The sequence below is a fragment of the Bufo gargarizans genome, chromosome 5 (genome assembly GCF_014858855.1).
Source record: "Bufo gargarizans isolate SCDJY-AF-19 chromosome 5, ASM1485885v1, whole genome shotgun sequence".
Lineage (NCBI taxonomy): Eukaryota > Metazoa > Chordata > Amphibia > Anura > Bufonidae > Bufo > Bufo gargarizans.
This window is the reverse complement of record NC_058084.1, coordinates 15,230,208-15,252,298: the sequence shown is the minus strand read 5'-3', so window position 1 is coordinate 15,252,298 and position 22,091 is coordinate 15,230,208. Positions and strand designations below refer to the sequence as shown.

General features: G+C 45.5%; 1 protein-coding gene across 2 annotated transcripts in view; it reads left to right on the top strand.

Moving 5' to 3' along the window:
* The window catches only part of SLC45A4 (solute carrier family 45 member 4), a 96,736-nt gene extending 87,878 nt beyond the window's left edge, over nt 1-8,858 (top strand). For both annotated transcript variants that reach the window (XM_044295087.1, XM_044295088.1), the window contains exon 8: nt 104-8,858. In XM_044295087.1, coding sequence (XP_044151022.1) covers nt 104-472 — 369 coding nt within the window. In that variant the 3' untranslated portion in view covers nt 473-8,858. The remainder of the gene's footprint in view (nt 1-103) is intronic.
* Nucleotides 8,859-22,091: the final 13,233 nt, after the last annotated feature.

Below are 22,091 nucleotides of genomic sequence, written 5' to 3'. Positions count from 1 at the left end.
TACCAGACACAACCCAGGGCTCCGTTTGTGGTGTATCTAAGGTATCGAATGGCTTTCTCCACTTTTTGTCACAAAATTGTCTTCATTTTTTTTTTCCTTGCAGTATATTCATCACAGTCCTGGGAACTCCAAGAGAGGATTCGGCATAGACTGCGCCATCTTATCTTGCCAGGTTTACATCTCGCAGATTTTGGTGGCCTCCGCCCTTGGTGCGGTGGTTGACTTCGGGAGCACAGTTCGAGTAATACCTCTGGTGGCTTCCATAGGCTCCTTCCTGGGGTTTCTCACAGCTACATTCTTAGTGATATATCCCGAAGTCCCAGACGAGAACAAGGAGGAACCCAAAAGCCAGGTTGCCCCAGAAGCTGCCATCACTAATGGACTGGATCCTGAGAAGCCTCTGGTGCTGAAGCTTTCCCCCAAAGGGCAGACAACGGTTCCTCCAGAAGTAGAAAGCGAATCGGCAGTTTGAGATGGTGCTTTAGAAGAAGAAAAAAAACTAAAAGTCACAACACATTCCAGACCATACAGACCCACCAATGGCAACAGAACAGCGGGTGTAGGTCTAGACTGAGCCCAAAGCTTAGCTTAGTGAAGTCTAAGCTCACGTCCAGTCTAAGCCGTGAAAATTACATGCAATTCATTTAATTTTCAGATGGAAAATTCTGGTTTGATGGATTTCGCTATTTTTTTTCTGCATGTGAAGCAAAACGTATGTTATAAACAACAATTAGGTTTTGCAGGTTTTTACGACACTTTGGGTGTACAGACCACTAATTACTAATTTTTTCTATAGCTTTTCTCTCAAAATCATGGCTCAACGCAGCAATCAAAGTGCATCTCTCAGCGACGCGCCAGGGATTCACCATGCGCCAGTCATATTGGCAGGAGCTTCAAAAGCGTTTGCCCCCCAAATTTTTTTTTCTCCTAAATTGTAAGATGGAAAAGGCTCCTAGATCCGTTTAGGAACGTTTCCCGTCTCCGTGGCGTGCCGCTGCAGATACTCTAAATAATGGCAGCCTGTACTCAGTGTCTCCAGACGCCAAGTGAAAAAACGTATACATATTTTTTTACTAGATTGCTTTTCTTTGAATTCTCTTTTTTCTTTTTTGACATTCTATATATTTTGCGTGAAAACAGTTTGGGTGACTATTCCGTCCGTTGGCGGGACGCTGTGAGAACACGTAGGCAGTTTGACTTTTTTGCAAAAAAAATGTGATTCCTTTTCGCTTGACGTCAGGTGTTCTAGATTTAAAGCAATACTACTCCATGTGTCCGGTTCTATCATAAATGGCTACCAAATGTTATATACTATATTGCGTCAGAAGAGAAATCTGCACGACTGTAAAAAAAAATAAAAAATGTTATACCGCCATTTACCATATACCGCCATTTTTTAACAATTTTCTTTAATGCTACTTTCTTTTTGGGTTGATTGTCTTTTTATTTTTATTTTATTTTTTTAAGGGTTGTTTGCAGGTTAGCAAAGGAACTCATTGACACTCCCGGACATAGTGTCACACCACAATAGTGATGTGTGCGCCACGGGCTTGAGGTCTGGACCATATGGGCCGGATTCAGGCAGGGATGTTGAATGTGGTTAAAAAAATGGTGTAAATGGTAAATTAAAAAAAATATACATTAAGCATCCATGCCTTTTGGTTCCTCAGTGACTCATTTTAGGTTTTCTTAAAGTAACAGAAAAATGTCACCATGATTTTTTTCTTACATAATATATATATATATAATGCAAAATGACGAGGAAACGCCCTGCGGGAACCCGGCCGTGTTGACGGTCTGCATTCCATACTTTATTTTTTTTACCAAATGGGTAATTTTTTTTGGGGGTGAAAACAGGAGCAGGAGGGGCATTTTATCTGGGACGCAGACACGTCCACGTAATGTGCCCTTGATTTGAGTCAGTGGTGAAGTGGCTTTGAACCCGCAGCTGTATATACCGGTCCATTAATATGTCTCCTGCACAGCCATTTTGTACGGGTGACTGCTCTAGCGAAATTGCCGCTTATCATGAACCAGTGACTCCTGGAAGCTCCCCAGGGAGCGCCATGATCACTTACGACTTAAAGGAAATCTCCACTCAAAAATTAAAAAAAATCAACCGATTCGTGCTCAACCGATTCGGGTTTGTGCTCTCCCCATAGTGCTTGGTACAGTATGGTTTCTACACAGTGCATTTGTCAGACTCCACCCCTTTTCAATACACACTCAGCTCAACTTTGCCTGGGACTGGAAAGTAGTAAAAAAAAAAAAATGCATCATGGGAGATAATAAAAAAAAAAAAAATTCTCCTGTAGGGGAGCATGTGAGCGTGACACAAAGAGATAAATGGAGATTTCCTTTAAGTGGTTGTAATAAGGGAATGTTGGCAACAGGATGACTTTTTCTACCTTGAGAAATTCTACTCAATGTCAGTGTGCTGCACATAGGCCAGAATTGATGCAGAGCTTTGTACAGCACACAGTCATTACTGTTGAGTTTTTTGGCACGTGCATGGGAGACTTTTAGCCGCAAGCACCAAACCTTCAGCTTTTTTTTTTTTTTCTCTCTCTCTTTGCACTTGTGATAATTGATCATCACTCTGAATAGTTGTACTGATGTGCATGGTTATAAGCTGTATATAGTAGATTACCGGCATGTGAAAAATCATTTTTTTGCCTTAGCAAAATCTCTTTTTGTAAGAACTTTAACGTTGTTCTGCCGCGTGCGGAAATTTACTGACACTTGAAGGAGAAACACGTTGATGTTTGCAATAACATGCAGAAAAATCCCTGATTTCAGGTCCTCCTAGATGTACAGTACGATGCAGTTAAACCAGGTCCTGCAGACGTTCCGGAGTATCGGAAGAGACTAGCTCCAGAATTCCGAAATAGGATACTGTCACGTTATTGTAGTATTCCCATTGGTTGTTTCCTCTTCCATTTTCGGGTTTGGGCTCGATTCCGAATCAAATGGTTCTGGGGGTGGAAAAAAAAGGACTGGAAATACTGGATTAAAGGACATTTACTGTACTTGAAGTAGAAGTTCACCCGTCAGCATCTTACAGTTTATAATATGTATAGAACATGCTGAGTGACTTTGCCGTTACTTTAGATGAACTTGAGTCGCATCCAGAGCTGCGCAGAATATTTCCTTCAGTTGCCGACTCTGAGCTTCCGTCGTGCTGCTGGGATAGGTCAGCCAAAATAAATTGTGAATGCAGCTTTCGCTGGGACTGGAGCGTCACAAGTTCAAGTAAAGCAAGGTTCACCTTGAGATGTAGATTATATCCAAGCTGTAAAATGGCGAAGGAGGCAGAAGCTAGGCCTTGAAGAGACGCACAGCAATGCAATACGAATCTATATGCAGAGTGTAATTGCGTATTACCCTCCGGGGCTGACACTAGTGATGCCAGCGCGTTTATTTACGGCAATATTAATATTTTTAAAGAGCTTTTGGATTTTTTTTTACGTTACTTGAACTTTTGGGTCGGAAGCCATCAGGAATCTGCGGAAATTCTCATTGGGGGTCGGTGCACCATCTGCAACCCTTTAGATTTAGCTGCTGATTTAGGTGACGATAAGACAGTGAGTGATCATGGAGACTACTAAAGCTGCAAATGGCGAGGACACCCTATATGCCCTAACCGCCCCCCCCCCCCCCCATCTTACGGCCAGCAAGTCCTCCGCCCATGCACACATGACAGGCTTACATTGACCCCATCCTGCGGCTCCCCCTTGGTGTATTCTGCAGGCTGTGGCACTTCAGATTGTCACAGGAGGCGCTATCTGCTGCATAAGAGGCTGCCTTCCATGCTGCACTGACTTGTTTTTTTGTCCCTCCCATGAGGAAGCATGACCGGTCGATGGCAGTGTCTAGGCCAGGCATGTCCAAACTGCGGCACTCCAGCTGTTGCAAAACTACAACTCCCAGCATGCACCAATGGCTAGTAATCTATCCAGTCATGCTGGGAGTTGTAGTTTTGCAACAGCTGGAGGGCCGCAGTTTGGACATCTCTGGTCTAGGCCATTGGACCGATGTCCGAAAGTTGCCCAGACAAGTCTAGGAACCCTCTAATTAATCACATGACCCTGTATTTACATATAGAGTAGTACTTAGAAGATTTATTGCCATATACATTTAATATAATATATTGGTGAACCCAGATTTAAAGGGTTTGCCCAGGGTTAGAAAAACACGGAATTACATCTCGGTCCCGGTGACGAAGTTCAATATCCTCTATTCTAAATGTTGTATTATGTACAAAGGGGGCGCGTTTTAGTTTTTGATGTGCAATACTGCGAACATCCTTTGGACAGGTGCGGCGCTGTTTTTGGAGACAGCAGCCACGTTTTTCTAATCCCATTCAACCCCTTTAATGTCTTTGTCGGTTACATATTAAACGACTTGGGTCGGATTCCCTTAGGGCTGGCCTCGTGCAGACAAGCCAGGTCCAATGGCCACTTCCCAAAGTCAGAGTGAAGATGATAGATGGATAGACGGGCCGTAAAAGACCCAAGCGGGATGGGTCCTTCTGCATCCTGAGACGACGTGGCTCTGCGGAGAGTAGAGTCGGTCTATACAGAAGAGGTTTTTATTTGGAAATGTTGGTAGTGAATAGAAGTCTAGTGGATTATAAAGCACGACGACCGCCACGGAGTTGGTCTGTAGACAGTCCGCCAGGTAGAGGACTGAATGGCAGACGTCTAAATGCCAAATGCTTGTGGTCGTCTCCATCACATACATCTTCTGTATTGGCTAACTCCACACATCAGGTGCGCAGTCATGTCCCCACCGAACCCGGCCCATTTCTACTTTGTCCCTATCAAAGGAGACTATCCGCATAGTGTTTTGTGATGGCTGGAGTTGTCCTTTAAGCTTTTTCTAGTGCCTACAGTTTGGTGGTGAGGTATTAACGGTTGATACAAGGTGACGTTAGTGTTATTTTTTTAACATACTGATTGTATCATTTCATCTGATTTATTTTTAGGTATTGGTGTTTTGTTGGATATTTACCAAGGGAGCATTTATAGCTTCCGTACAAACTGCCGCCTTCCGCAGGTCCTGGTATAGCGGTACTCTCTGGCGGCATACACTACAATAACCTAAACTAATACTGTCATTGACAAGCACTGTGACAATATTTTCACGGAAGAAGTTTCCCTTGACTGACTGAGTCGGCGCCGATTTGGAGACTTGCGCTCTAGATCTTTTGGCACCAGATATGCAAAGGTGTGACCTCTTACTTCACTTGCACAAAGGTCATATCTGACAAATATCTCCTCCTATAGAAGTCTGTTGTCCACGGATGTAGGAGCATTAGTTTTCATTGACAGTACTGGTGGCGATATGAACGTTTAATATTTTGGCATGCTCTCTTGTTTGTCTCCATTGATGGTCCAGAAATGTACATGTCTCTAGTTGAAGTATGATGGGTGATAGGAGGCGCTAACTCCCTTCTCTAGTGCTGGTACCCATTGCTAGTTTTAGGATCTTTGAATAATTTGGTGCCAGCTATGGAATGACCTAACCATGTACCTAACCAGTACATTGGGTGGGTTTCATCTGAGAGAAACTCTATGTAAGGTATGTCCTTCGGTGATGTGAGGTGCTATCTCCCACTTCCGGTGGCGGGGCCCTTCGCTAGTTTTAGATCTTTGAATAATAATTTTAGGTCTTTGGACAGACCTGACCACTTGCTTCACTTGTACATTGGGCTCCCTTTTGGTGCCAATCAGTAGTTTTAACCCCTTGACCTATTGTTGCCTGATATTGAAAGCCACCAACTTACAAGCCTTGCACAATTCTCCTGAAAAGCAAGCTTCTCCATATTGTACCGTAGGGCATCTTCAGGTCTCTTGACACCTGATATAACTCATTCATCTAAAGGACCTTTCTCTTTGTACAAGGAGTAGGCATCAGGATAGAACTTCTATCTAAAGAGCGTCTAGTTTAGGGATGCCCAACCTGCGGCCCTCCAGCTGTTGCAAAACTACAACTGCCAGCATGCCCGGACAGCCTACAGCATGGCATAATGGGAGTTGTAGTTTTACAACAGCTGGAGGGCCACAGGTTGAGCATCCCTGGTCTAGATCATCCCCACTGTTCATCCTCAGAACTGCACCCATTCCTCCTGCAGTGTTCCTGCAGACATAGTGCTAGGCGCCAGTCGTAGCACAGTATACTGTCAGCACAGGGTTTCTTTGGTTGATTATAGCAGCATCATAAGATAACATTTTCATACGATTGATTGCCAAATTCCTGTCCACTATGCCAGGGATGCCCAACCTGTGGCTCTCCAGCTGTTGCAAAACTACAACTCCCAGCATGCCTGGACAGCTATCAGCCTACAACAGGGCATGGTGGGAGTTGTAATTTTGCAACAGCTGGAGGGCCGCAGGTTGAGCATCCCTGCTCTATGCTTTGGTTTGCCAATAGGGATGACAGGAGTTGGAGAAGCATGGTGCATGGTGCATGGTGACCTGCGTTGCAGTATTTATTTATTTTTTCAGACTGTGCAGCCATTGGCGGAAATGCCGTACAATAAGAGCAATATAATATCCCTTGATCGTTGTGGCTCTCAGGGAAGACAGCGAGGCTTTTTTTGTAAGATATGGAGATGACATGGTGACTACTACGTGGTGCCGTATCCCAAAGAGCAGTCTATTTGGTGCCCTTATTCACTGCAATATGTGTAACTTTATGGGTAACTTTACTTGACATTTATACATGGTGTTATTATGTACATGATAGGGCATTATAGGCCCCTGCAGCCGCGGCAGCCATTTTATGTGCTGGACTCCTAATACACGGAATCATGTTGCAGATATCTTTATATTGGAAAGTAGAAATTTATGTAGATTCATCCAGTGGCGTATCAGTCAAATGATAGACAGACATGGCTCCCGATACTGGAGCACTTGGTGCCAGGTGTAGCAGACTACCAAGCTTCGTTTTGAGTGGTCTGGGTGCCATGCCTGTAAGTTTGCCTGTTTTTAAAAAAAGAAAATCTGAAATTTTGAATGCAGATAGCGGTATAATGGTGGTCCGCTGTACTGCAACTAATGGCTTAGGTATAGGGGGTGCGTATACCTGCCACAACCAGACCCCTACACTTGGGTGGGGCCATAAGGCATACTAAACAAACACTTTATGGATGAGAAACAGTGCAATTAATTCACGAAGAACTGTAAGTTCCTGTATCCAATGCACAAGCTGTAAATGGGCCCCTAACCTACCCTAGAGGCCCTTCCTCTGTAACCCTTATGGCTATGCACCTGAGTAAGGCCCCAAGCCAGGGCCCTAGAGTTTGTCTGCACCACACCTCTCAGCACGTCCTCTCTGGGGTCAAAATTCAGCTCTTTCTTTCCCAGATAATCACTTCTGCCTGTAGACCTCCCAGCTATGCTTCATCTTTACAACTCTGTATACCTTCCGTCGCTGTACGTAGCTTTTATTTCACATTTATTATGTGCCTCATTTATGTGTCATTGCTTGACGCCCTATGTAGTAATGTAGATCAGTTATGTAGCTGCCCCTGTCTAAAAAGGTTAAAGTAAGGCTTATTCAAATATCTGAATCCTCCTACTGCCCCGCCCCCTGAGGTTCAAGTGAGCACCATAGAGCTTAGAGCACCATAGCATTCTAGGGTGATCTTGGTTCAGGTTCACTTCAACTGTAGGGGTGTCCAGATCTTAATACAGATGCTAAAATGTGTCTAACAACCATCAAAGCTAGGCCACTTTTTATCTACAAATTTTTTTATATATAAATCTGCATGTGGAAATCTTATCCTCCAAAATGGGAAAGTTGTAAAAACTAGTCCAGCAGAAAAGTAGACCCCTTGTGCTAAAAACTGGTTCTGATGGGCACCTGCTACTAGTTTTGATAACTTTCCTGCACAATATGTATAAACCCACTATTTGGGTTTGGTCACCATTGGGAGGCTCACAACACAAGGCCATCTGGTGGCTTTGGAACCATAACTACCCTGTTAATTACTTCAGCTTGTAGCCCTGCTCTTGCCTAAATTTTGAACTCCTATTTTAGTGTTTTTATTTTCAAAAAGTTTATGCCCTCTCCCCCCTCCATCCTAGCTTATAGTACCTGTATAGGCAAAATCAGTTTTATGAAGAGTTTACTATTTTATTACATGGCATTTAATACAGAGAAATCCGTAGGAACTCTATCTACAGTATATACACGTAGAAAATATGCGTGAAATGATTTTACGTTTTTAGTTGCATAGAGCGACCTCAGATATAAGGAAACACTGAAACGACAACTTTTTTTAATTTTTTTTAATGCCTGGAAAGCTGCACTTTAGGCATCTCATAATGAAGAAAAAAAGAAAAAAAAAAGATTCTGGTTCTATGGTGAACTGCCCGTATAAACAACTAGTTTTTTATCAACTTATTAAGTTGAGCACTATCGTAGCTCTTGCTGAGTTTAGCAAATCTTTATAAGCGTGTGTTAAACACATGAAGTCGTTTGTTTTTAGAGGGTAAAAGGGATTAAGCGCGAGTGATGTCACGAGCGACTGATCGCCGAGTGATTTGGTTCTGTCGTTTTATTATTGTTTTGGATTTATTACACTGTGGAGCTTGTGTTATTTTATTATGATGATGATGTTTTCTGTTTTTGATCATTTGCATGATTATTATTTGTTGCTGTAATATTATTGAAGCCATGCTCCGTGTTATTTTCTGTTCCATTTGTATGATCTGGTTTAATTTAAGAATGATAATAATAATGAGAAGAATTTTGAGGATTTTATTTTTTCCCCATCCTCCACTCTGTATACAGTGTATTTCGATACGTTGTTCAACAGTTCGATCTTAATAAACATTTCAGTAACTGATTCCACTCGCTGTATGCTCTCGTAATTTACGCCTTCAGCAATTATTATTTTTTTTTTTTTTCTTCCGTTGGATTTGGTGTTCTTTCCATAAATAGCCCTGAGGTAACCTTATACCCAGAAGTGCATCTCAGCCTGACTGACCGGTACAGTGACCTTGAAAGGCGCACATAAGCGTCTGAACAGACGCTAAAGGTTTTGATTTTAATAGGTTTATTGTGTATTGTGCTCTAGTCACATCCAAAGCAGCATTCAGAATTCTGCTGGGTTCCTTTTAGCTCTCAGATTGACCTTCCATTTTCTGTGGCTTGAGAGCATGCTCTACTGTGGTGCATTACGAGAGATTAGACACCAGTAAGTGTACTGTAGTCTGATGCTGGAAAATGGCTCCTGCACACGACCGTATGTATTTTGCAGTCCACAAAACACTGATCCGCAAAAGAAACGGGTGACGTCTGTGTTGCATCCCTTTTTTTGCAGATCCATTGTAACAATGTCTGTCCTTGTCCGCAAAACGTACAAGAATAGGACATGTTCTATTTTTTTGCAGAACAGACTAGCGGACATACGGACATGGAATCCACACGGAGTAATTATTATTATTTTTTTTGGAGACCCATTAAAGTGAATGGTTCCGCATACGGACACAAAGAAAATATGGTCGTCCTGGTGCATTATGGGGCAAACTATTAGGGGTCTTTTGATCCACATTCCAATATGTTTTACTTACCTGTACTGATCTAAAGATACATCCTGTCTTATACTCCAGTCACAGCCAGAGCTGCATTCACAATTCTGACAGAAGCAAATTAGTGTTTATCTGCACTTTATTGCATATGACCATAGTTCTAAGTGGCACATAAGTGCTCATAATGCACTGCACTATGGTAAAAACAAGCCGTCGTAACAGAACACAGCTTTGGACGAGACTAGAGCATATGAGTATGAGCACGGATGTGTGCTGTACGTGTTCTCCACGGACAGCACACGTCCCCATTCACTTTAATGTGTGTATTGAGACATCAGTGTTTTTAGTACGGATGCATGCTCGATTTTGTCCGTGTTCAAGGATCCATCAAGTCCATTATAGTCTATGGGTCCATGAAAACCACGGATGCTATCTGTGTTGCGTCCATGTTTCACGGATCATTAAGAAGAGATGCTTTGAAAATAGCTGTTCGGTGTCAGTGAAACATGCAACACTGATCCTTCACGGATGCATCACTGACCACCTTCTCACGGATTTGAGCACGGACGTGTGAATGAGGCTTTATGCAGATTATATCTGCACAGAATGTTCACAAGCAGAGTAATATTTCAGTATGCCTATCAATGAATGAGATTCCAAATGAAGAAGTGAAAACTGAAAATGAAAAGATAATTTACAAACTACAACTATAAAGAGGAGCTCCAACTTTACTCCAACTTACTCCAGTGATTAACAGCCTTCCTTCTATAAGGAGATGGTCCTATCATTAATTGACAGCCTTACCTCTATGAAGAGAAGGTCCTATAGCGGGAAGGCTCTCAATCACCGATACGACTTGCTACTCATACAGGGAAGGCTGACAGTCACTGATAGGACCTACTCTTCATAGAGGGAAGGCTATCAGCGATTGACAGCCTTTCCTCTATGAATAGGTCCTATCAGTGACTGTCAGCCTTCCCTCTATGAGGAGGAGGTCCTATTAATGATTGACAGCCTTCCCTCTATGAGGAGTTGGTCCCATCAGTGATTGACAGCCTTCCATCTCATGAGACTGTCCTATCGGTGATTGACAGGCTTTCCTCTATGTAGAGGAGGTCCTATCAATGGTTGACAGCCTTCCCTCTATGAGGTGACGGTGCTATGAGTGACTAACAGCCTTCGCTCTGAGGAGAAGGTTCCATCAGTGATTGACAATGTTCCCTCTATGAGGAAAAGATATCATCAGAGACTGACAGCCTTCCCTCAATGAAGAGACGGTAACATCAGTGATCGACAGCCTTTCCTGTATGAGGAGGAGGTTCTATCAGTGATTGACAGCCTTCCATCTATGAGGTGGGGGTCCTATCAGCAATTGACAGCCTTCCCTCTATGAGGAGAAGGTCCTATTAGTGATTGACAGCCTTTCCTCTATGAGGAAGCGGTCCTATCAGTTATTTACAGCCTTTCCTCTATGAGGAGGTCCTATCAGTAATTTGTCTAAAGGGGCACTTAATTATTTGAGGACAGCAAATATAATGGTTTTTATTGAGCACCAATAAAAACGCCTCATGTGCATAAAATGAACTCACATAGTAACATAGTACATAAGGCTGAATCTACAATTTTCATAGTCATGAAAATAAAGGAAACTCTTTGAATGAGAAGGTGTGTCCAAACTTTTGGTCTGTACTGTACTACAGTGTCCCATGTGGTCTTGTGTCAGTCACTCATAGGACCTACTCTTCATAGAGGGAAGGCGGTCAATCACTGATAGGACCCCTCCTCATAGAGGGAAGGCTGTCAGTCACTGATGGGACCTCCTCCTCATAGAGGGAAGCCTTTCAGTCACTAATAGGACCTCCTCCTCATAGAGGGAAGGCTGTCAGTCACGGATAGGACCGCCTCTTAGAGGGAAGGCTGACAGTCACTGATAGGACCTCTTTAGAAAGGCCATTTTGGCCTCAAAACATTACATGACCCCCCTTACACGACATTACTTTATTGACAACTAAGTTTTTACCTTGACTGGTGGTGGCCTAGGTGTGTTTATCAGCAGGTCTGCTCCAGTCACTGTTATGGGGGGATCTGTGGATGACACTGTTATGGGGGATCTGTGGATGACATACTGTTATGGGGGATCTGTGGATGGCACTGTTATTGAGGGGGATCTGTGGATTATACATACCGTATATAACATTTTATGCTATATGTGTCATCCACAGATCCACCCCATGACAATGTCATCCACAGATCCACCCCATGACAATGTCATCCACAGATCCCTCTCCATAACAGTGTTCTGTGGATGACACTATTATGGGGGGGGGATCTGTGGATGACACTATTATGGGGGGGATTTGTGGATGACACTTATGGGGGGGATTTGTGGATGACACTTATGGAGTGGATCTGTGGATGGCACTGTTATGGAGGGGATCTGTGAATGGCACTGTTATGGAGGGGATCTGTGAATGGCACTGTTATGGAGGGGATCTGTGGATGGCACTGTTATGGAGGGGATCTGTGGATGGCACTGTTATGGTGAGGGATCTGTGGATAGCACTGTTATGGCGAGGGATCTGTGAATGGCACTGTTATGGAGGGGGATCTGTGGATGGCACCGTTATGGAGGGGGATCTGTGGATGGCACTGTTATGGAGGGGGATCTATGGATGGCACTGTTATGGGGGATCTGTGGATGGCACTGTTATGGAGGGGATCTGTGGATGATACATACCCTATATAGCATCTTATGCTATATATGTCATCCACAGATCCCCCTCCATAACAGTGTTCTGTGGATGACACTATTATGGGGGTATCTGTGGATGACACTATTATGGGGGGGGGGTCTGTGGATGACACTTATGGGGGGGATCTGTGGATGGCACTGTTATGGAGGGGATCTGTGGATGGCACTGTTATGGAGGGGATCTGTGAATGGCACTGTTATGGAGGGGATCTGTGGATGGAACTGTTATGGGGGATCTGTGGATGACACATACCGTATATAGCATCTTATGCTATGTGTCACCCACAGATCCCCCTCGACAACAGTGTCATCCACAGATAACCCTCCATAACAGTGTCATCCACAGACCCCCCCATAACAGTGTCATCCACGGATCCCCCTCCCTATAACAGTGCCATCATCCATAGATCCGCCTCCCCGCCACTCACAGTATACATTTATAAACTGTAATCGGTATCCTGCAGGCTGCAGACAGTAACTTTAATTTTAAATCAGCGCTAATCTCTTTACTACCTTACATTCAGTTCCCTCCAGTAACAGCCAGTGCGGGCGGCAGCGCTCACTCACTGACGTCATCCGTCTGCACCATCTAGTGGGAGGAGCAGGCGCGTGACGTCAGTGAGTGAGCGCCGCCTGCACTGCCTGCTGTTACCGGAGCTGAGTCAGTGTAAGATAGTAAAGAGATGAGCGCTGATTTTAAAGTTAACACACTGACACAAAAAAAATATATGGCTCGGGACCGGCCGGGCCCCCCTGGGGTCCGGGTGCCTTACTGGGGTATCGGCTTTACCCCCCTGATAGCGGCCCTGGGTCCTCTCAGTGATTGACAGCCTTCCCTCTATTAAGGAGTTGGTCCTATGAGTGACTGACAGCCTTCCCTCTATGAAGAGAAGGTCCCATCAGTGACTGACAGCCTTCCCTATATGAGGAGGAGGTCTTATCAGTGATTGACAGGACTTCCTCCTCATAGAGGGAAGGCTGTCAATCACTGATAGGACCTCCTCCTTATAGAGGGAAAGCTGTCAGTCACTCATAGGACCTTCTTCTCAAAGAGGAAAGGCTGTCAGTCACTCATGAGACATTCTCCTAATAGAGGGAAGGGTGTAAATCACTGATAGGACCCCTCCTCATAGAGGGAAGCAAGTCAATACTCGATAGGACTGTCTCCTCAGAGGGAAGGCTGTCAATCACTGAAAGGACTTCCTCCTTATAGAGGGAAAGCTGTCAATAACTAATAGGACCTCCTCCTCATAGAGGAAAGGCTGTCAGTCATTGATGGGACCTCTTCATAAAGGGAAGGATGTCAAATACTGATAGGACTTCCTCCTCAAATTGGGAAGGCTGTCAGTCACTGATAGGACCTCCGTCTCATAGAGGGAAAACTGTCAGTCACTGATATGAACGCCTCCTATCAGTGATTGACAGCATTCCCTCTATGAGAAGGATGTCCTATCAGTGACTGAAAGGCTTCCTTCTATGAGAAGGAGGTCCTATCAGTGACTGACAGCCTTCCTCTATGAGGAGGAATGGCTATTAGTGATTGACAGCCTTTCCTCTATAAAAAGATGGTCCTATCAGTGATTGACAGACGTCCCTCTGAGAATACAGTCTTTTCGGTGATTGACAGGCTTTCCTCTATGAGTAAGGGGTCTTATCAGTGATTGACAGCCTTCCCTCTATGAGGAGAAGGTCCAGTCAATGACTGACAGCCTTCCCTTAATGAGGAGGAGGTATTTTCAGCGATTGTCAGCCTTCCCTCTATAAGGAGACAGTCCTATCAGTGATGAACAGCCTTCCCGCTATGAGGAGGTCCCATCAGTAAATGACAGCCTTCCCACTAAGGAGACTGTCCTATCGGTGATTGACAGGCTTCCCTCTATCAGGATGAGGTCCTATCAGTGACTGACAGCCTTCCCTCTATGATGAGAAGGACCTATGAGTGAATAACAGCCTTCACTCAATGAGCAGAAGGTCCCATCAGTAACTGACAGCCTTCTCTCTATGAGGAGAAGGTCCCATCAGTTACTGACAGCCTTCCCTCAATGAGAAGGAGGTCCTATCAGTGATTGACAGGCTTCCCTCTATGAGGAGGAGGTCCTTTCAGTAATTTACAGCCTTCCCTCTATGAGGAGGAGGTCCTATCAGTGACTGACAGCCTTCACTTTATGAGGAGACAGTCCTATGAGTGTCTAACAGCTTTCCCTTCATGAGGAGAAGGTCCCATCAGTGACTGACAGCCTTCCCACTATGAGAAAACAGTCCTATCAGTGATTGACAGGCTTCCCTCTATGAGGAGGAGGTCCTTTAATTTACAGCCTTCCCTCTATGAGGAGGAGGTCCTATTAGTGACTGAAAGGCTTCCCTCTATGAGGAGGAGGTCCTATCAGTGACTGACAGCCTTCCCTCTGAGGAGGAGGTCCTATCAGTGATTGACAGCTTTCACTCTATGAGGAGGAGGTCCTATCAGTAATTGACAGCCTTCCCTCTATGAGAAGGAAGTGTTATCTGTGATTAACAGCCTTCCTTCTATGAGGATATGGTCCTATCAGTGATTGAATGCCTTCCCTCTGAGGATACAGTCCTATCAGTTATTGACAGCCTTCCAGTGGCGTAGCTATAGGGGTCGCAGCGGTCGCAATTGCGACCGGGCCCCTGAGTCAGGGGGGCCCACAGGGCCCCCTCAAGCCAGGAGAACGCAGCAGCAGCTGAATAACTAAAATAAGATTTACAGGGGGCGGAGCGGAGGCCGAGAGGAGAGGCGTAAGGAGGGGCCGGGGGGAGCGGCTTCATTTGAGGTGCGACACAGGACTTAGTCACGTACCTCACTGTGACCTCCTGCGTCGGATCTCGCGAGATGACGCGGCGCGGGAAGGCACAGTGAGCGAGTTATTGGTGACCGCCTGTACCAGGATGCCACAAGCTGTGAAGGAGAGAGAGGTAAGTATTAATTATTATTATTTTTTATGTACCCTACGTTCTACCCTTATTGCAAAGGCACTGGGGGCACGAGAGGAGGACCACTGACAGTACTCAGTGGACCTCATAGTATTAATAAGAGTGGAGAGACGACCATTATATTAACAACGAGGGGGACATTATATTATTAATAAAGAGGGGGCCATTACATTATTATTAATATAATGGCCCCCTCTTTGTTATTAAAGAGGGGCCATTATATTATTAATAAAGAGGGGGCCATTATATTAATAATAAAGAGGGGGCCATTATATTAATAATAAAGAGGGGGCCATTATAATATACAGGGGGAATAATATTATGGGGAATGGGGGACTATCTGTCTGGCTCTAGCTCAGTATTGGGGGGGCAGCAGGATGAGTTGTTGAGACACCAGGAAGGAGAGGTTTATAGTAAAGTGAGGAACCTAAAAAAAATTCTGTGAAACTCTGCAGAGACGAGAAGCGGCTGAAAGAAGGTATCATGGCGGTCTTATCTCTGGATGAAGACGTTGAGAAAAGTCTACATCACAGGAGATGTCACTGGATGTAACAGGTATGGGGCGGCATTCTCCTGTAATAATATTATCCATGCACATATCTGTTTCTCGGTAGGGTAAGGGTTATATAGAATATGGCCCACCCTGCCGCATCCGGCCCCAGACTTCAGGTAACACTGTGTGTGTTCTGAATTCTGGGGGGTCACACCCATCTACAACATTATCTGTACTCAGAGAGTTATCACTGTGTTACATAGGACTGCTAGTGATCTACTACAGTATTTGTTAAAAGGGGCGTGCCCGGGGTAGGGGGGGGGGCACCATTTTTGGCTTGCCCCGGGTGCAGGCAACCCACGCTACGCCACTGCTCTCCTATCCTGTGAGTGTGACTGCGACTACGAGACACACTGACTGACCTGACTGACTTACCGAGGTGAGCGTCCGACCGACCGGGGTCCTGGTCCGGTCGGTCCAGTGAGTGAGTGACTGCGACTCTGTGTCTGTCCTGAGTGAATCCGGGCTCTGACCCGCCTGGTGGGAGCGCCGGTGAGATCGTGATAATAAGCCCAGACCAGTCAATACACCCTTTAGGAAATCTCAGTATTCTCATCATGCATCATGTGACTGCAGCAGGCAGCGATCGATCAGCCAGGATTAATGTGCACAGCCTGGGAGGCCCCCCTTAGGCAAGTGACAAACTGCCCCCCCTCAGTCTTGGACAAGTGACAAACTGCCCCCCCCCCCTCAATCTTAGGCAAGTGACAAACTCATCTTTGCTACATCTACAATGCGCAACTACAACAAATGTAATGCCAAACTGCAGTTCCTTGTGATGCCTTGGATAGCTTCCACTGGACCCACACAGCCTGTGAGTCCAGTGGAAGCTATCCAAGGCATCACATAGAGGAACTGCAGTTTGGCATTACATTTGTTGTAGTTGCTCATTGTAGATGTAGCAGAGATGAGTTTGTCACTTGCCTAAGAATGAGGGGGGCAGTTTGTCACTTGCCTAAGGGGGGGCCTCCCACTGTGCACATTAATCCTGGCTGATCGATCGCTGCTGCTCTCACATCTGATGAGAGATTTCCTAGGGATGGGCTGGTGGATGAGGGCAGCCACCCGGTCCTGCCTATAGATCACCCAGTTTGCACTTAGCTATGCCCAGGCCCCATGCCAGGGGGTCCCTGATGTATTAACTGACCAATAACATGGAGATCCCAGTGCCAGCTGCCTTGCTAGTGGACGATTGGCATATACTTCTGCTGTGGGGTAGGGGGGGCCCAAATTGAACTCTTGCACCAGGGCCCATGAGCCTATAGCTACGCCCCTGCAGCCTTCCCTTTATGAGGAGACGGCCCTATCAGTGATTGACAGCCTTCCCTCTATGAGAAGGAGGTCCTATTAATGATTGACAGCCTTCCCTCTATGAGGAGTTGGTCCCATCAGTGACTGACAGCCTTCCCTCTCATGAGACTGTCCTATCGGTGATTGACAGGCTTTCCTCTTTGAGGAGGGGGCCCTATCAGTGATTGACAGCCTTCCCTCTATGTAGAGAAGGTCCTATCAATGTTTGACAGCCTTCCCTCTATGAGGTGACGGTGCTATGAGTGACTAACAGCCTTCGCTCTATGAGGAGAAGGTTCCATCAGTGATTGACAATGTTTCCTCTATGAGGAAAAGATATCAGAGACTGACAGCCTTCCCTCAATGAAGAGACGGTAACATCAGTGATCGACAGCCTTTCCTGTATGAGGAGGAGGTCCTATCAGTTAATGATGGCCTTACCTCTATGAGGAGAAGGTTCTATCACTGATTGACAGCCTTCCATCTATGAGGTGGGGGTCCTATCAGTTAATGACAGCCTTCCCTCTATGAGGAGGAGGTACTATCAGTGATTGACAGCCAGGGGCGGATTAAGTGCATGATAGGCCCGGGGCTGTCTACCCAACTTGGGCCCCCCCCCCCCCCCCTCCATTTTATTTTATTTATTTTTTGTATGAAGGGGCTGCGGTGCTTTATGAGCGCCACAGTCTCTTCTTAGGCCATCTTCAGACAAAAAAAAAAAAATACCCCAAATTGGGTACTAAACTGAAAAATTTGGTCGTCAAATTTAAAATACATATAATTGTAATAAAAAAGACATGGAGGAGAATACAGCACCACATACCTGTTACATCCAGTGACATCTCCTGTCATGTAGACCTTCTATTTCCTCTTCTCCTCCATTTGACCCAGACCACCATGGCAAATTCTTTTAGCCGCATCTCGTCTCTACAGTTTGTAACACAGACACGTTAGATTTCTCAATTTTTCCATCAACCTCCTCATCCTGGTGTCCCCACAGTGTCATCCAGCTACCCCCAATACTGTGCCCGTTGTGCTCCCCAATGCCCCAGGAACTATACTGCTGAAAAAATAGTGACCCTGATAGCTATAATTGGGGTAATTTATCAAACTGGTGTAAAGTAGAACTGGATTTCCAAAAGAGCTGTCAAATATGAAAGGTGGAATCTGATTGGCTGCTATGGGCAACTAAGCCAGTTCTGCTTTACATCAGCATGATAAATTACCCCAAATGTTCCTATAGTGTCCACAGCAGCTATAATGTCCCCTAGAGACCCCCAGTAATAATACCACCCTCTATTGTGCTCCAGGCAATAATCCCTGTATAGTGTCCCCAGAAATAATAGAATTGCCCCTATAGTGCCTCCCCAATAGCAACACCCCCATATAGTAATTTCCACCACACTGCCCCCACATAGTAATCCCCCCATAGTAATTTGCCCCCACACAGTAATTTCCCCCAAACTGCCCCCATATAGTAGTTTGCCCCCACACAGTAGTTTGCCCCACACTGCCCCCACATAGTAATTTGCCCCACACTGCCCCCACATAGTAATTTGCCCCACACTGCCCCCACATAGTAGTTTGCCCCCACACAGTAATTTGCCCCACACTGCCCCCACATAGTAATTTGCCCCACACTGCCCCCACATAGTAATTTCCTCCACACTGCCCCCACATAGTAATTTCCTCCACACTGCCCCCACATAGTAATTTCCTCCACACTGCCCCCACATAGTAATTTCCTCCACACTGCCCCCACATAGTAATTTCCTCCACACTGCCCCCACATAGTAATTTCCTCCACACTGCCCCCACATAGTAATTTCCTCCACACTGCCCCCACATAGTAATTTCCACCACACTGCCCCCACATAGTAATTTCCACCACACTGCCCCCACATAGTATTTTGCCCCCACATAGCAATTTCCCACATAGCAATTACCCCACACTGTCCCCACATAGAAATTACCCCACACAGAAATTACCCCACACAGAAATTACCCCACACTGTCCCCACATTGCAATTTCCCCCACACAATAGTTTCCCCCACATAGTAATTTGCCCCCACACTGCCCCATATAGTAATTTGTCCCCACATAGCAATTTCCCCACACTGCCCCCACATAGCAATTTGCCCCCACACTGCCCCATCTAGTAATTTGCCCCCACACTGCCCCATCTAGTAATTTGCCCCCACACTGCCCCATCTAGTAATTTGCCCCCACATAGTAGTCCCTCTCATAATAATTTGCCCCCACATAGTAATTTGTCCCCACATAGTATTCCCTCTCATAATAATTTGCCCCCACACAATAGTTTTCCCCACACTGCCCCCACATAGTAATTTGCCCCCACATAGTAATTTTCCCCCACATAGCAATTACCCCACACTGTCCCCACATAGAAATTACCCCACACTGTCCCCACATAGAAATTACCCCACACTGTCCCCACATGGCAATTTCCCCCACACTGCCCCCACACAATAGTTTCCCCCACATAGTAATTTGCCCCCACATAGTCCCCACATAGCAATTACCCCCACACAATAGTTTCCCCCACACTGCCCCTAGATAGAAATTTGCCCCCAAATAGTAGTCCCTCCCATAATAATTTGCCCCCACACAGCAATTTGCCCCCACACAATAGTTTCCCCCACACTGCCCCATCTAGTAATTTGCCCCCACATAGTATTCCCTCCCATAATAATTTGGCCCCATACAGCCCCCACATTCCCCCCCCCCCATGTAATCAATTTATCTTCCCTAATAGGTCCTCCTGTGTCCCCCCCAAGTAGGCAAATGAAATAAAAAAATAAAAAATGAACAAAAAATGAAAAAATAAATACTCACCTATGTCCAGGGCCAGGCGCTTGCTCGCAGAGGAAGGCGGGCGGGATGAGTCAGGCGCATCACAGTGCTGCGTCCCGGCACAGGCGCGCGATGACGTCATCACGCACGCCTGCGCCGGGACTTCACTACCGCATAGGCCTCAGGCCTACAAGCTATGCGCTCCCGTGTCCCGCCACAGTATGTGGGCGTTCGGGTCAGCATTGGGCCCCCCAGCGGTGCTGGGCCCGGGGCTGCCGACCCGAACGTCCCTATTGTAATCCGCCACTGTTGACAGCCTTCCCTCTATGAGGAGACAGTCCTATCAGTGATGTGATTGACAGCCTTTCCTCTATGAGGAGTTGGTCCCATCAGTGACTGACACCCTTCCCTCTCAGGAGACTGTCCTATCGGTGATTGACAGGCTTCCCTCTATGAGGAGGGGGTCCTATCAATGATTGACATCCTTCCCTCTATGAGGAGGAGGTCCTATCAGTGACTGAGAGCCTTCCATCTAAGAGGAGGAGGTCCTATCAGTGACTTAAAGCCTTCTTTCTATGAGGAGAAGGTCCAATCAGTTACTGACAGCCTTCCCTCTATGAGGAGAAAGTCCTAACAGTGATTGACAGCCTTTCATCTATGAGGAGTTTGTCCCATCAGTGACTGACAGCCTTCCCTCTCATGAGACTGTCCTATCGGTGATTGACAGACTTTCCTCTTTGAGGAGGGGGTCCTATTAGTCATTGACAGCCTTCCCTCTATGTGGAGGAGGTCTTATCAATGTTTGACAGACTTCCCTCTATGAGGAGAAGATATCATCAGTGACTGACAGCCTTCCCTCTATGAGGAGAAGATATCAACAGTGACTGACAGCCTTCCCTCTATGAGGAGAAGATATCAACAGTGACTGACAGCCTCCCCTCAATGAAGAGACGGTACCATCAGTGATTGACAGCCTTTCCTGTATGAGGAGGCGGTCTATCAGTCAATGACAGCCTTCCATCTATGACGAGAAGGTTCTATCAGTGATTGGCAGCCTTCTATCTATGAGGTGGGGGTACTATCAGTAATTGACAGCCTTCCCACTATGAGGAGGAGGTCCTATCAGTGATTGACAGCCGCCCCTCTATGAGGAGGAGGTCCTATTAGTGACTGACAGCCTTCCCAATATGAGGAGCAGGTCCTATAAGTGATTGACAGCCTTCCCTCTGTGAGGATGAGGTCCTCAAAGTGATTGACAGCCTTCCCTCTATGAGGCGGAGGACCTATCAGTGTTTGACAGCTTTCCCTTTATGAGGAGGCGGTACTATCAGTGACTGACAGCCTTTCATCTATGAGGAAGCGGTTCTATCAGTTATTTACAGCCTTTCCTCTATGAGGAGGTCTTATCAGTAATTTTTATAAAGGAGGGGCACTCAATTATTTGAGAACTCAGGACAGCAAATATAATGGTATTTATTGAGCACCAGTAAAAACGCCTCATGTGCATAAAATGAACTCACATCAAATAAAATAAAATCACATCAAATAGAAACACTGCAAATGGGTAGATGATTAAAGGTTGTAGAGGAGGACCATAAAATAATGCTCTGGTATGAGCAAAAAAATGTCAGTCCTCGTGACAATAAAACTTGTACGGTATGTCCGAAGTTGGAGCGTTCTGTAAATCACATGGATAATAGTATCACATCAGATGTTAATATAGCAGATAAGAGGCCATATAGGTAAACCACATAGCAATAATAATGGAATGACGTGATAGTTTGTGGGATAAGAAGGTTATGAACATCGTTTTACTATTGTCGAAAATGTCCCAGTATAAACAAACTGTATGGGAGATTGTCTCGTATACAACAATCACTCAATATCGGAGTTTGTCCGTCTCATACTATTTAGTATGTTCCATAATAGACAGTAAAATGATGGTATAAAGATGGATATGGAACGTTACCACCAAACTCTTGGATGTCAGCTGTCCTCTTGTTTTAACGCCCGGACTTACTACGGCGTCCCGTGTGGTCTCGCGGTCGTAGCGCTGCGTCCCACGTGACCTGGTGTCTCAGCAAGCACCTATACTACATGCGGTGATATATGGAATTAACATAATCGGATTCCGCTTCATAAAAGACATCTACAAAGGTAGACATCTACAAAAGACATCTACAA